Raw genomic sequence first — 13,790 nt, forward strand, 5'->3', positions numbered from 1 at the left:
CCGAGGAGAGCTGCGTTCTCCTCTGGTGCCGAAGTCATTGGGAATAATGTTTCTAGGCAGGCTGGCAATACATAGAGAGAGGCTTGAAAATACTCATTTTTGGACACACTAACTGCACTTGTGGAAATCTGCCCTAAGGAAATCGTCAGAAAAGCATGTTTATCACCAAGATGCCTGCGTAGGTGTCACTTCACGTAGCTGAGAAATTGGAGCAAACAAGCGCTCAGGACGTTGAGGAGGCGCGAATGGAGTGTGGCTCGTGGCGCGGAGGACCCGTGTCAGCTCCTTGCATTTAAACCACAGAGAATGTTTAATAACACGGGGCAGCACATCTCAGGTAAAGGGAAGTGGGAAAGACAGCACGCACGGTTGTAGGCGGAGTTTGTCCCCATCTGTACTCCACACACTCACGTGCTCATCCACAAAGCAAGAGAAGCAGCTGGAAAAAGTCTCGCCAACCTGTTAGCGTCGGTTATCTCTGGGTGACGAACTTAGACGACTCTGTTAGTTTAATGCATTGCTGACTTTTTCCAGACGGCTTGCCACTGATTAAGTAAGCGCATGGTAGGAATAAGCAGTCATTTCTAGGAGATGGCCTGAGCCGCCTGTTGGTTCTGGGGTGTGGGGTGGCGTCAGCGTGCGGCCGCCCTGCCTCCTGGCCGGCAGCACTGGGGTGGGAGGGCAGTGGGGGAATGGCCCCACTCGGCCACCCCGCGCTCGCAGGAGGAGGGAGGCCTCCTCCTCTCTCCCGTGGTGGGAGACAGCCACGGGGGCGTGCTCTGTGGTGTAACTCAGAGGGACCCCGGCTTCCCTGGGCTGGGAGGGTCCCTGCAGTCTGCAGTCCGCAGAGTGGTGGCTGTCAGAGGTCCACTCCCACTCGCCCCCGCAGGTCCTGTCCACAGGGATTTCTCCCCTGCTTCTCTGAGCGCACCGGAACTGGGGCTGTTTGGGAGAGGAACAGGAGAGGAGGCCTGGCCATGGAAGGGGCCACACCCTTTCTTCGCCTCCACCCATTGCTCGTTCAGTTCAGTGAGAGCAAAGGGGCTGGCTCCTGAGGGCGGGGGCTGCTTTGGCCATCAGCGAATTCCCCACCGTGCAGCCCGTCACCAGGCACGTGGCCGGCACTCAGTGACCAAGTGTGTGATAAAATCCCAGGAGAGCTCCGTGCTCTCGGGTGCTGTGCCACACAGCAGACCTCCGAGGGCAGTGGGACTGAACCAGCGTGTGCTGTCCTCTGCATTGGCGATGTTTATGTGTTTGTCGGTGAGGATCCCAGCGACGGTCGTGCTGTCCACGGAGGAAGACCCTCAGCAGCAGGCCTTGGTTTAGGCACACTGCTGTTTGGGGAGAGGGTCCCTGCCCTTCTGGGGGCAGCGTCCTATGCAGACTGCCCTTGAGACCTCATGTGGAAGTGCTTCCAAGTAGGGCTTTGAGACGGGGGCAAGCACTCAGGCTACAAGGTGCCCATGTCTCGCAGTGGACAGGAGGAGACTTCCCCAGGTTGGTCACCTTCTGATTGGTCTGGGTGCTGGATCTACACCTCTCATTCATGTCTGCATTCTGCGACTCTGCATCCAGCAGTTCTCTTTAAAAGATGAAGCCAGAGCAGTGCAACTTTAGGCAGAACAGCTGGACTGCATTCGTGGTGGTTGCAATTCTGTCTGCTCCCAGTGGGTGGTGCTGTTGCGCCACTTGAGAAAATGCAAGCACGCAGTTCCTTTTGTTTCTTCGCCAGCCCCTTCTTGAGAATGAATGCTGCTGACTTTAATCATCCAACTCATCTAGATTATTCCCTCCTACCTTCTGTCCCAAAGCCATTCTCTTTAAAAATGTCTCTTATGCGTGACTGGGGCAGGCATCCCATATCAGAGTGCCTGATGTGAGTCTCAGCTCTGCTCCTGCGAACACACATCCTGGGAGGAGCAGGTGGTGGCTCAAGAATTGTGTCCCTGACACCCATGTGGGAGACCCAGGCTGAGCTCCTGGCTCCCACCTACAGCCTGGTGCAGCCCCAGCTGTTGCAGGCATTTAGGGGAGATACATCTCTCCCTCCTTCCCTCTCTCTCTCTCTCTGCCTGTCAAGTAAATAAAAGGAAAAAAAAAAAAGTTTAAGTGACCCAAGCCATGTTCTCACCGTGAGGGAGGAGGGAGAAAAGCCGAAAGCCTTGTGCAGGGAGAGACACGGTGCCTGAGACTGTGCACATACTCCCAGGGGCTGTGGGCGCAGGGAGAGGGTCCCGTCCTGCTGCTCGTGCGGGAGGCGGCTGCCTGTGAGACCGTGGGCGGAAGACTCCGCTCTTCAGGTAAACTTGCGCTCACCTCGCCACTGTGGGAAGTAGGTCTGCAGGTCACAGCTGCTGATGTGGCTTAGTGTTTGTGTTGCTGGTTTGTAAGGAGCTGTTTGTTCAGGTGGCCTGGGGCAGCTCCTGTTTGCCTGAGCCCCTCGGGGTAAGGTTCGTGTATTGCGCTGGAAGCACTGTGCCCCCGCCCGTCAGCTTCCTTTCTCTGCTTTCTTTCCCCCAGAGAGCCATTCCGAAAGCTGCTGGCCCAAGGCCTTATCAAGGGCCAGACGTTCCGCCTGCCGTCTGGACAGTACCTGCAGAGGGAGGAAGTCGATCTCACAGGTACGAACAGTCCCTCCCGTCTGGTCCCTGTCTCACAGAGACTCCAGCCAGGCCGCAGAGCTGTTAACACGCAGGGCACTAGGCCCTGGCTGGGTGGGGAGCCTGGGAGAGGGCCCCGGGGGCCTGCACATGCTCTGGGCCTGTGCCAGCTGCGGGCTGCTCCTGCAACTGGCTGGCTGCTCCCCTGCCCGGGACCCCACACAGGGTTCTCACTGGGGTGTGGCACCGCATCCATGGGGCTCCTCCCCAACCCAGCCCGTGCCTCAAGAACAGAACCCTGGGACTCCAAAGACGTTCTTGGGAGACTGGGCTGCTCCCAGGGTTTGCCCACACACTCAGGGCCACCACCCTCCCGCCTCCCACCGCCCACCACGCACCTCCTCGCACAGAGCCTCTCCCTGCTTGCCCTGGGCGCCCCTCTGTCCCCAGCTCTCCCAGCCTGTTCCGCGGAGATGGTCCCTCCCCGCCAGCTATCTGCAGGGCGCGATGAGGACGTGTCACGTGCACCCCGCACGCAGACCCACAAATGACGTAGCAGACCTGTGAGAACATGGGAAGGGCCCGACATGGGCGCAGCCCCGGCCATTGCATTCAGGGAGAAACTGTGCACCCAGCAGCCCCTCCCACGCCCAGCACTGGAGAGCCGGTTTGCTGGAAGCCGTGGACGGGGTTACCTGTTGAGGCGGTCGCATGTGGGGGTGAGAATGGCCTCAGCGTGGCCCACGAGAAAAACGAAGCGGAGAAGCAGAAACGAGTGGTGCTTCCGTAGCACAGCCCAGAGAGGGACGGAGCTCACTGCAGGGCTGCGTGCGTTGCAGGGCGGGGCTGCCTGTGGATAGCTGTCCAGTTTGGGCACTGCCCAAAGGCGCCCAGGCAAGGAGAGGAGCAGGGCCTGAAATCCAGCTGTCTATCAAAGCCTCCATTTGCAGGCCACACTTGCCACAAAAGAGTACATTTTTCTAACTTCTCAGCTCCGTCCAGAAAGTCAATTTTTCCCCAGTGTGCACAACAGTGCACAAAAGGCCAGACCTTCCCAGTGAGTCGGGGTGCAGGGCAGGGGTCCCAGAGTCTCCCCAGGCTGGGGTACAGGTGGCCCAGGACTGCTGTCTCCCTCTGCTCTGATGCCACGAGCCAGCCACTGCTCTGAACGTCTTCTGCCTTGCCATGCGGATTTGCCCATTGCTCAGACCCACAGGGCAGGCCTCCGTCTGCTGGAGGGTGCACCTCCCCTGGGCCAGGCAGTTGGCCTTAAGGGGGCTGCCTTGGTCCCCTGGGAGTTTGGTTTCTCCTGGAGCCAGGAATTATTTGGTTGGAAGGAACAGGAGTCTACCCAAAGGTGGGTTTGACACACGGGTCAGAGGGGCATCACCAAATGCAGTCGTGGGAAAGACAGCCAGGCCCAGGGCCCATGGCAGTCTCCGGCCACTCCTCTCTCCTCTCTCTCTCTCCCCCACACCTCTGTTCCTCCCTCTTCTGCGAGACTTGGATTCTGCACGCCCCGGCTTTCAGTCTGCAGGGTGACCTGGGGTAGCCCAGTGGCAGGCCTCACCCGATCCTCACGAGCTGGTGGCCCTGCTGTGTCTCTCCAGTCCCCTTCCTGAGAAGGAGGCCCAGCCTCGGTAGCCGGCATCCTGCCCGCCCCTTCCACCGGCCTGCAACAAGCTGTCTTCGTCCAGACGTGGCCAGTGAAGGCCTCCCAGCAACACCCTCTAGACCAGCAGGCTGTGGGTGGGCCTGCATAGCCGGCACCACCAAGAGACCGCCTCATTTAGCATGAGCCCTGGCAGTCCACGGTCAGCAGTGGGGGAGCAGGGTGTGAGGGTAGTGGCCACTCAGGCTCTGTGGCCTGGAGACACTGACCCGTCAGCCACCCCTGCCCTAGGGCACCCCAAATCCACCAGGAAAACAGCAGCACACTTTCTCACTGTCTTTTTTACAAAGATTTATTTATTTATTTATTTGAAAGGCAGAGTTACTGAGAGGCAGAGGCAGAGAGAGAAAGAGACAGAAGTCTTCCATCTGCTGTTTCACTCCCCAAATGGCTACAATCCGAAGCCACGAGTTTATTCCGGGTCTCCCACGTGGGTGCAGGGGCCCAAGGACTTGGGCCATCTTCCACTGCTTTCCCAGGCCACAGCAGAGAGCTGGATCGGAAGTAGAGCAACCGGGACTCCAACCAGTGCCTATATGGGATGCTGGCACTGCAGGCGGTGGCTTTACCTGCTGTGCCACAGCGCCTGTCCCAAGGAGGGATTTATTTTGTAGGAAATGGTGACACATGCCATTTTAACGGTTCCACATATTCATGAAAGGAAGGAGGTGGCCCCATTGATGTGAAAATCAAAAGGATTCTGTAGCTTGGGGGAGGGGAGCAGTGTGGGAGGTGAGCGGGTGCCACCCTCCAAGTGGGCTCCTGCGGGTGTCCACCCAGCCCGGCCTTCTCGCCCGTGGGCCTGCACAAGTGGTTCCCAGTCGCCCACACCAGCCCTGTGTGTTGCGCTGGCATCCAGGTTCTGTGCCTGTGCATGCGAGGACCAGAGCACAGGTGGAGGTGACGTGGGAGAAGATGAGCAAGTCGAGACACAATGGCGTGGACCCTGAGGAGGTGGTGCAGCAGTACGGCCTCGACACCATCCGGCTCTACCTCCTGTTCGCCGCCCCTCCGGAGAAGGACATCTTATGGGACGTGAAGAGTGAGTCACGGCTTCCTGGCCTGCTTCCCCAGGGACCTGCCCTGAGCCCCGAGCGAGCTGGGGAAGGAAAGGGAGAGGGTCCCATCGCTGTCTCCCTGCCGGTGCACGGGGGCCTCGGGGCATCCAGGGACTCGCTGCAAATGCAGGTTCCCAGTGCCCACCACGAGCTGCCGGCACGGCCTCCAGGCAGCGGCCCGGGAATCTGCCTGGACAGGCTCTGGACTGACGGGGTGCGGACCCTTTCCCGGGAGACAGACGCTTCCGTGCCACTCCCTGGGCCAGTCTCCTGTAGGGCCGCTCTGAGAGGGATGCTCTAGACCAGGGCTATCCTCCCCCACTGCGCTGGCCCACCCTACGTGGGCCTGGCCCAGCATCCCTGCGGCCCCTCAGCCACCCCGCCAACCCCACATACGTCCCTCTGAAGTTGTCCGGATCGCCAGTGATGAGAAGAGAGATGAGCTCGGGGAGCTGGCTGTCCTACAATGCACTGTCCAGCCACCATGCATCCCCCCGCCAACCATGGGAGCTTCCCCGCGTGCTGCCGTGGGAAGGAGAAACCCAGTGCCTGGTTTCCTGGGACTTGTGGGAAGAGTGCCCCAAAAGGTTCTGCTGTGCATCCAGGCTCAAGAACGCCCACCCCGGTGGCCAGAGCCTCCGGGGAACCAGGGTGAAGCCGTTTAGCTTCTGCAGCTCAGAGTAACAGCTGGATTTGGCGGACGTGTTGGAGACAGAGGGCACACGTAGCTGACCGGGACAGGGTGGTCTTAGGGCACGTGCCCACGTGAGCTCAGGAACTGCCCCCACGTAGTGCACCACACCTCTGCCGCAGTGCTGCCGTAGCCAGCTCCCTGCATCGGGGCGCTGGTACACTGGTGCACGTCTCCATGCGGCCACCAGTCTCGCTGCAGGCCCCAGACAGTCAGTGGGTGACACTCATTCATGTATTTATTTGAAAGGAAGAGAAAAAGTGCGAGAGACAGAGACCTTCCATCCATTGGTTCATTCCTTGAATGGCTCAGTGGCCAAGGCTCCAAAGCCAGGAGCCAGGAGCTCCATCCTTGTCTCCCACAAAGGTGGCAGGGGCTTACGTCCGTGGGCCATCATCTGATGCCTCCCAGGTGCAAGAACAGGGAGCTGGAGCAGAAGCGGGGGTGGGACTCCATCCCTGGCACTTGGATACGGGATATGGGTGTACCTGGGAGTGGCTTAATCGGCCACACCACAGTGCCGGCCCCGTGGGCAGTGCAGTGGTGGAGTCACGAGCAGCCAAGGGGCGGGGGGAGCCTTCCTGACCCTGCTCAGACCCCGGGGCACAGCTCCTGCCTCATCCGTTCCCAGGCGCTCGGCTCGCCTGCGGTGTGTGCAGAGCACTGGTTCTCACGTGCGCCCTTTCTCTTCCTCTCACTGCTCAGCCGACGCCCTCCCCGGGGTGCTGAGATGGCAGCAGCGCCTGTGGGCCTTGGCCACCCGCTTCATCGAGGCCAGGACTTCTGGGAAGGCGCCGCAGCCGCAGCTGCTGAGTCAGGAGCAGAAAGCCGAGGCCCGGAGGCTGTGGGAGTACAAGAACGCCGTCATCTCTCAGGTCAGAGCCTCCGCGGGTCTGCGAGGCCCACGTCCCCGGGGTAGCCATTTTGAGTCTTCTGCTTCCCCCATCGCATGGCCCCGCCTGCCGGGACTGACTGACCCTGTCGCTGTGGGCGTGTTACCCAGTGGACGCAGAGGGGAGCAGCAGTGGACACACAGCCGCAGGAAGAGGTGCCCGTGGGAGACGCCCTGCAGGGAGGTCACCCGTCTGTCATCCTGACCTCACGCAGATGCCCGCATCCCAGGTTTCCGTGCCGAACACCCGCCAGCCTAACCAAGTCCAGGCTCACGCACGGCACACTGCTCGCGGGAGCTGAGTGTTACAGGGGGCATTGAGACTGTCCTCCATAGCCCCCTCGTTTTATAGATCGAGGCAGAGATGAGGCCCAGAGAGGTGAACTATCTGTGAAAGCCACACAGCCAGTGAGGGCCTGAGCAGAGACCAAAATCCACGCTCCCTGGTGCTCAGCCCTCTCCCTTTCTTGATATAGTATCTGTGTGCATTATTGCAGGGCTGGGCCAGACCAAAGCCAGGAGCTAGGAACTCTGTCGAGTCTCTCGCATGGTTGGCAGGCACACAAATGAGCCATCACGGCTGCCTCCCATGGTGTGCACTAGCAGAAGGCTGCAGACAGGAGCTGGGGCTGGGCATGGAAGCCAGGCCCTCTGACGTGGGACATGGGGTGGCCACATGTCCGCCACTGAAGGCATTTTCTAAAGGGGCTCCAAGACCCCAGCTTTTTTGCTGATGTCTTCCTTTGTTAAGTTGTGGTGACTCTGGTTACCTGGACTGTGGGTTCTGAGTGCCTGGCCTGCACCTGGTGGCGTGGCAGGCCGTTTCTCTCTGGTTTGTGTGACCTGAAGTGGCCCTGGGGCCAGCATGGTCCCACGTGACAACCGCATCAGCTTTTATTTCTGTTGCCTGTGCCCTCTGGGTGTGGCGGGACCGAGCTCGCCAGGCTGGACGCCGGGGCTGGAGCAGTGCCTGAGGGCTTGCTCCCATGCCGCAGACTCTGGGTTTGGCTCACTCTTCCGTTCTGTCAGATAATAGAACCGGCTTATTCCAGCAAGTTGGAACCTCTTGACTTCTTAAAGATGTGTCGGTTTCCTCAGTTCTTGCCCACAGTCAGAAATGAAAAACACCAACAGAGGGAAGCTGGCAGGTCATCTTAGCGACCCTACATTTCACAATGTGAGACTGACCTCCCAGCAACCTGCAGCGTGAATGCAAGTCACGCAGTGGGGGAGGAGTGACCCCTGCACCCCACCTCCTGTTGCCTCCTGCCTTGGCGTCGGCTTGCCTCCTGGTCACGTAACTAGTGCCGTTTTCTGAAACACAACACTCGATATGGTTCCAGAAGGACACTCGTAAACAGTGGACACAGGGGCTGGCCCTGTGGCCCCTGCAGTGCCAGCATCCCCTATGGGTGCCGGTTCAAGTCCTGGCTGCTCCACTTCTGATCCAGCTCCCTGCTAATGCACCTGGGAAAGCAGCAGAGGATGGCCCAAGTCCTTGGGTCCCTGCACCCACGTGGGAGACCCAGATGAAGCTCCTAGCTTCAGATTGGCCCAGCTCCAGCTATTGCGACCATTTGGGGAATGAACCAGCAGATGGAAGATCTCTTTCTCTCTGTGTAATTTTGTCTTTCAAATAAATAAAATAAGTCTTAAAAAAAAATAGTGGATACAGCATTAACATTGACATTGCTTTCATTTTTTAATTTATCTTTTACAATCCCATTTTTACAAGAACCTTTTAATTTTTGCACTTATTTGAAAGAGAGACAAAGACAGCAGATCTTCCAATACACTGGTTCACTCCTCAAATGCCAGCAACAGCCAGGGCGGGGCCAGACCAAAGCCGGAGCTAGGAGCTCCATCCAGGCTCCCACGTGGTCGTCAGGGACACGAGTGAGCTGTCACTGCTGCCTCCCGGGGTGTGCACTAGCAGGAGGCTGGAATTCAGGGCGGAGCAGGGACTCAGACCCAGGCCCACTGAACAGGGGACATGGACCTCCCCAGCAGGGTCTGAACCGCTGCCCAGCCCCGCGCTGACTTTGAGTTAAACAATCTTTCTGCTAGTGAAACTGTGATTATTCAAGATGCTGAATACATTTATAAGTCCTTTGGCTGCTTTCATGTCATTCTAGTTTTGTTTGTGGAAAGCTTCTAGAAATGTTAAAGCGAATAATTCGACTTTGACCCGTAGGTGACCGGCCACTTCACAGAGGACCTCTCGCTGAATTCTGCGGTTTCTCAGCTCATGGGGCTCACCGCTGCCCTCATGGTGAGTCACATGGTCCTGCTCGCAGTAGCAAGGGAGGGAGGCTGAGCTGCGGGGAGGTGGCCTGCGGGGTCCCAGCCTGGGGACAGAGGGCGGTCCCAGCGTCCCCCGTCCTCAGTGAGGCCCTGTTCACTTCAGGAAGCACTTTCTCCGTAGCCACGCCTGGTTTTAGTGCTGGAAGATCCTTATAGCCCGTCCAATCCTAGCCTCCCCAGTGTTCCCAGATGCGGACAGCAAGGCCCAAGGAGGTGGAGGACAGGCCCGGCTGACCAGTGACAGACCCAGGGCCAGACTCATGCCCTGCTCTTTGCTGGGCCCGCAGCACCCAGGAAGGCGAGAGCAGAGTGGTTAAGGGGTCCACAGGCCCCCTGAGCACTGGAGATGTCAGCGCAGGGCCAGGCCGTGGCCGTCACTCAGAAGGGCAGTGCTGCCGTTGCTCACGCTCTGACTTAACAGGGTCAGCACCTGGCCCCAGCAAGCATGGAGGGGAATGCGGGTTCTTCCGCGTCTCTGAACCTCAGATGTGCCAGTGGCCTTTCTCACGCAGGTGTCTGCCATACCCCTGAGCCTACCCACCTTGTTCTCTTGTCTTCCCTAGCAAGCCTCGCAGAGCGTCGTGCACCACAGCCCTGAGTTCGAGGACGCCCTGGGTGCCCTGGTGGTGATGGCCGCCCCGATGGCCCCGCACATAGCCTCAGAGCTCTGGGCAGGTACGTGGCGGGGTCTCGTGTGACCACTCACTCCTACCAGGGTGTACCCAGGCCTGGGTGTGAACGTTCCTAGGGACTCCGATGTCCTCACTTGGCATCTGCACTCCGAGACCTCACACACCCGGGCTGATGTGACTGCTGATGTCACCACAGACTTCCTTCTCGTGACTGGCCTCCCGGGGTCCGACTCTGTGGGTTTTTGCGGATGCAAGCTCTCGTTCAGGTCCACTTTGCAGATGGAGGCAGGACGCTTGAAATTTGATTACGGAGCTAATTTATACCGTGAGTCCTCTCGCCGACATGCTTGCTTTTCAGCTCCACAGGAGGCGGGACTGCCAGCCTGCGGGCCAGCCCCTAGGACTCTGTGCACCGTGAGAGCAACCAGGGCCTCACCTAAGTGCTGAAATTGGGGTTGGGTCCAACGTACAGGAAGTAGCAAAGTGCTGTGTCGTGAAGCTGCTGCCGGATCGTGAGTGGGGGGAGACTCCTCAGATAGTTCTAGAAATAGTGGCGGTTCCGGGTCTCTCCTGCCTACGTGTCCTGATGTGGTGTCACAGAGAGGAAGCACATGTTGGCCGGGGGAGATCGGGGGTCACAGGAGGAGACGAGTGAGCAGCCGCAGGGCTGCAGGAGACGGGGAGCAGCTGTGGTTGACGGAGCGCCCGTGCCCCCAGCCTCGCTTCTTTCCTCCGAGCTGGAACAGCGCCCCTTGTCGATGGAAGGAATGGCAGGAAGTTGGAAGTCCCTCGGCACTGCTCTGGAGAGCCTTAGGGGAGGAGGAAGCATCGGTTCCCTTCTGTCCGGGGCTAAGGTGAGACCGCCCACCTCCCCGTCTCCCGCCGGGGTTGATGACGTCAGCACGTGCCCCTCAGAAGGGAAGTGCTGCTCAGCCCTTGAGGAGGAGGAGACCTGCTCACTTGCCGTGGCTGCAAACCTTTGAACTTAGAAAACACAGTGAGACCAAAGAAGGAGCGTGAGGAGCCCAGGCCCCCGTCGGGTGTTTGTGAGTCTGGGCAGAAGCGTGCTGCTGGGCTGCTGTGAGACAGCGGCCGCCCACACCGCGAGGCAGGGTCCAGCCCGCTGCCGCAGGGGAGGCGTGTGCTGTCACTTGAAGATATGTATCTCAGGGACCAAAGTGTGTTCATTCTGTCTTAAGTCACGTTCTTTAACAAAAGTGATTCGTTGATTTGAAATGCAGATTTATAGAGAGAGAGGGAGAGATACAGAGAGTAAGAGAGAGATCGTCTGTCTACTAGTTCACTCCCCAAATGGCCACATCACCTGGGACTGGGCCAGGCCAAAGCCAGGAGCCTGGAACTCCATCCGGGTCTCCCCTATGCATGAGAGCGGCCCAAGTACTTGGTCCATCTTCTGCTGCTTTCTGAGGCGCATTAGCAGAAAACTGTCGGAAGTGTAGCAGCCAAAGAACCGGCACTCAGGGGCTGGCGCTGTGGCATAGTGGACTAAGCCTCTGCCTGCAGTGCCGGCATCCTGTTTGGACGTCAGTTGATGTACCAGCTGCTCCGCTTCTGATCCAGCTCTCTGCTACAGCCTGGGAAAGCAGCAGAAGATGGTCCAAGTGATCGGGCCCCTATACCTGCGTGGGAGACCCAGAAGAAGCTTCTGGCTCCTGGCTGCTGGCTTCAGGCTTCAGATCAGCTTAGCTTGGACCGTTGCAGCCATTTGGGGTGGGTGTGAACCAGCAGATGGAAGACGTTTCTCTCTGTCTCTCCTTCTGCCTCTCAAATAAATAAATAAAATCTGAAAGGAACCAGGATTCTGGCATCAGCTCAACCCACTATGCCACAGCGCTGGCTCCCAGGTAGTGTTCTGGGTGTTTCCAATTACTCTTTTCTAAGCATGATTTTACAATTCCTACTGTCCAACAGGCATTTTAGTTGGTAGAGGTCAGAGAGGCTTGGGCTAGATGTGTCCAGGACAAGTGCAGGGTCCCAGAGCTTGAGACCCAAGCAGCAGTCAGGCCTGGGATGCCCTTTCCTAGGGGCGGCTTTGTAACGTGACAGTGAGGTAATTCACATGGCTTAGAAACAGGAGCGGCGGAATGGGGAGGAAGAGGGGCAGCTGTAGGGACTTGGTGAGCTTGGACCGAGTCCTAAGGAGAAGGTGTAGGAGATGGGGAAGGGTGGGGAGAACTGGAGCCTGTTTCAGGTGGCTCCACGTGGGAGACAGTTGTTTAAGTTCCTCATGTTTTGCATTAGCTCTGTCTAAAGAATCATTAAGGGAGGCATTTGAGTGGGAATTGGGCATAGAAACTCATGATACCAATGAAAGAAAATACCGCTGGACAACCAGTGTCTCCATCCCTTTTGTTCTAAGGAACCTCTCAAGTGTTTATATCAAAAGTCCCCCAAAATAATCACTGTAATTCTAAATTGGGGCCGCTCCCTGACCTCTCCCGTACACAGACAGTGCTCAAGAAACAGCCTCGGGCAAGCAGGCATCAGCTGTCAGCGAAAGGTTTCCTTAAACAGAGTTCTCACCAGAGAACCAAAAGCCCACCATGGAGCCCACTCCTAGGAAGACAGTTAAGTGTGGAGCCAAAAGCCTCCCTCAGGGACCTCAGTTCAGACTGAAGAACGTCCCCAGCCACAGGTGGGTGGTGGAGACACAAGGGGCTCTCAGAGTCGAGGATTTTGGTTCAAGGCACCAAATGTCTCACCTGGAATTCTGTGCACCAGCATCTCTGACCCCCAGGAACACAGCTGCAGTTTAACAGGGTGTGTGTGTTGCCATGGGAACCATGGGGCGTCTGTCGAAGCAGGTGTTAGGAAGGACCTGTTATGTAGCAGATCTGGGCCTTGGTTGGGTGATTTGAGAAAGGAGGCAGGGAGTCGCTATAGATGTCATGCTGTCAGAAGGTGGGGACAGTGCCATCATTGTGTATCTGAAGCAGTCTTACCTGTCTGGGAGGGCAGACCTCAGCGAGAGTAAAGCTGTAATTGGTCAAGAAGTGACAGTCACTCAGACGTGCCAGGACAAGGGATGTGTGATGTGTGATGTGTCCACTGGTTCACTCCCCAGTTGGCTGCAACGGCCGGAGCTGTGCCCATCCGAAGCCAGGAGCCAGGAGATTCTTTGTGGTCTCCCACACAGGTGCAGGGGCCCAAGCACTTGGGCCATCTTCCGTTGCTTTTCCAGGCTGTTAGCAGGGAGCTGGATCAGAAGTGGAGCAGCCAGGACTTGAACCGGTGCCCATGAGGGATGCCAGCGTCACAGGCAGAGGCTTAGTCTGCTATGCCACAGTGCTGGCCCCTAGAATCCTTTTCTGTGATAGTTTCTGCCTGGTAATAACTGGCACATCATTTTTATTATTAGCTTTTATTTATTTATTTTGCTGTAAAATGATATTGCCATCACCTTTAAGAAGTTCAGTTAAGATTTCTTGTGGGTTGGTATCACAGTATCCTTCCTGTAGAGTGAAGTCGAGGTGAATTCCATGGCCGTGTGATCGGTTAGGAAAGCCTGGGTAGCTGTGTAAGGCGGCTGGGCACTGTGGCTCAGTGGGTTACGCCTCAGCTTAGGACACCCCCATCCCATATCAGAAGAGTGGCCGAGCCCCAGCTGCTCCGCGTCCAGTCCAGCGTTCTGCTGCTGCACCTGGCAGGGAGCAGATGGTGAGTGAAGGGCCCGGGCCCCCCGCATCCAGGGCCCCAACGGAGTGCTGTGCTCCCGGGCTCGGCCTGGCCCAGCCATGGCTGTGGCGGGCATCTGCGAGTGACACAGATCAGCATCTCTCTCTCTCTCTGTTCCTCTGCCTTTCAAGTAGATGAAAATAATAAATAAACATGCAAAAACTTTTAACAAGAAGAAATAGTCAGCTATCTCTGTGACAAGACCTCAGCAATCTCTTAGTCCAGCAGGTCACTCCAGCTCG

The 13,790-nt window shown here is 57.8% G+C and overlaps 1 protein-coding gene across 7 annotated transcripts in view; it reads left to right on the plus strand.

Moving 5' to 3' along the window:
* LARS2 (leucyl-tRNA synthetase 2, mitochondrial) overlaps nucleotides 1-13,790 on the plus strand; it is a 288,717-nt gene that overhangs the window by 260,514 nt on the left and 14,413 nt on the right. For 6 of the 7 annotated variants that reach the window (XM_051851689.2, XM_051851691.2, XM_017343757.3 and 3 more), the window contains 5 exons: nucleotides 2,524-2,624; nucleotides 5,135-5,317; nucleotides 6,730-6,899; nucleotides 9,111-9,188; nucleotides 9,784-9,895. In XM_051851689.2, the coding sequence (XP_051707649.2) occupies nucleotides 2,524-2,624; nucleotides 5,135-5,317; nucleotides 6,730-6,899; nucleotides 9,111-9,188; nucleotides 9,784-9,895 (644 nt within the window). Of the gene's footprint in view, nucleotides 1-2,523; nucleotides 2,625-5,134; nucleotides 5,318-6,729; nucleotides 6,900-9,110; nucleotides 9,189-9,783; nucleotides 9,896-10,210; nucleotides 10,707-13,790 lie in introns of all 7 variants that reach the window. The other variant, XR_007921592.2, reaches the window with a different exon arrangement.

The sequence above is a fragment of the Oryctolagus cuniculus genome, chromosome 10 (genome assembly GCF_964237555.1).
Source record: "Oryctolagus cuniculus chromosome 10, mOryCun1.1, whole genome shotgun sequence".
In the NCBI taxonomy this organism is placed as follows: domain Eukaryota; kingdom Metazoa; phylum Chordata; class Mammalia; order Lagomorpha; family Leporidae; genus Oryctolagus; species Oryctolagus cuniculus.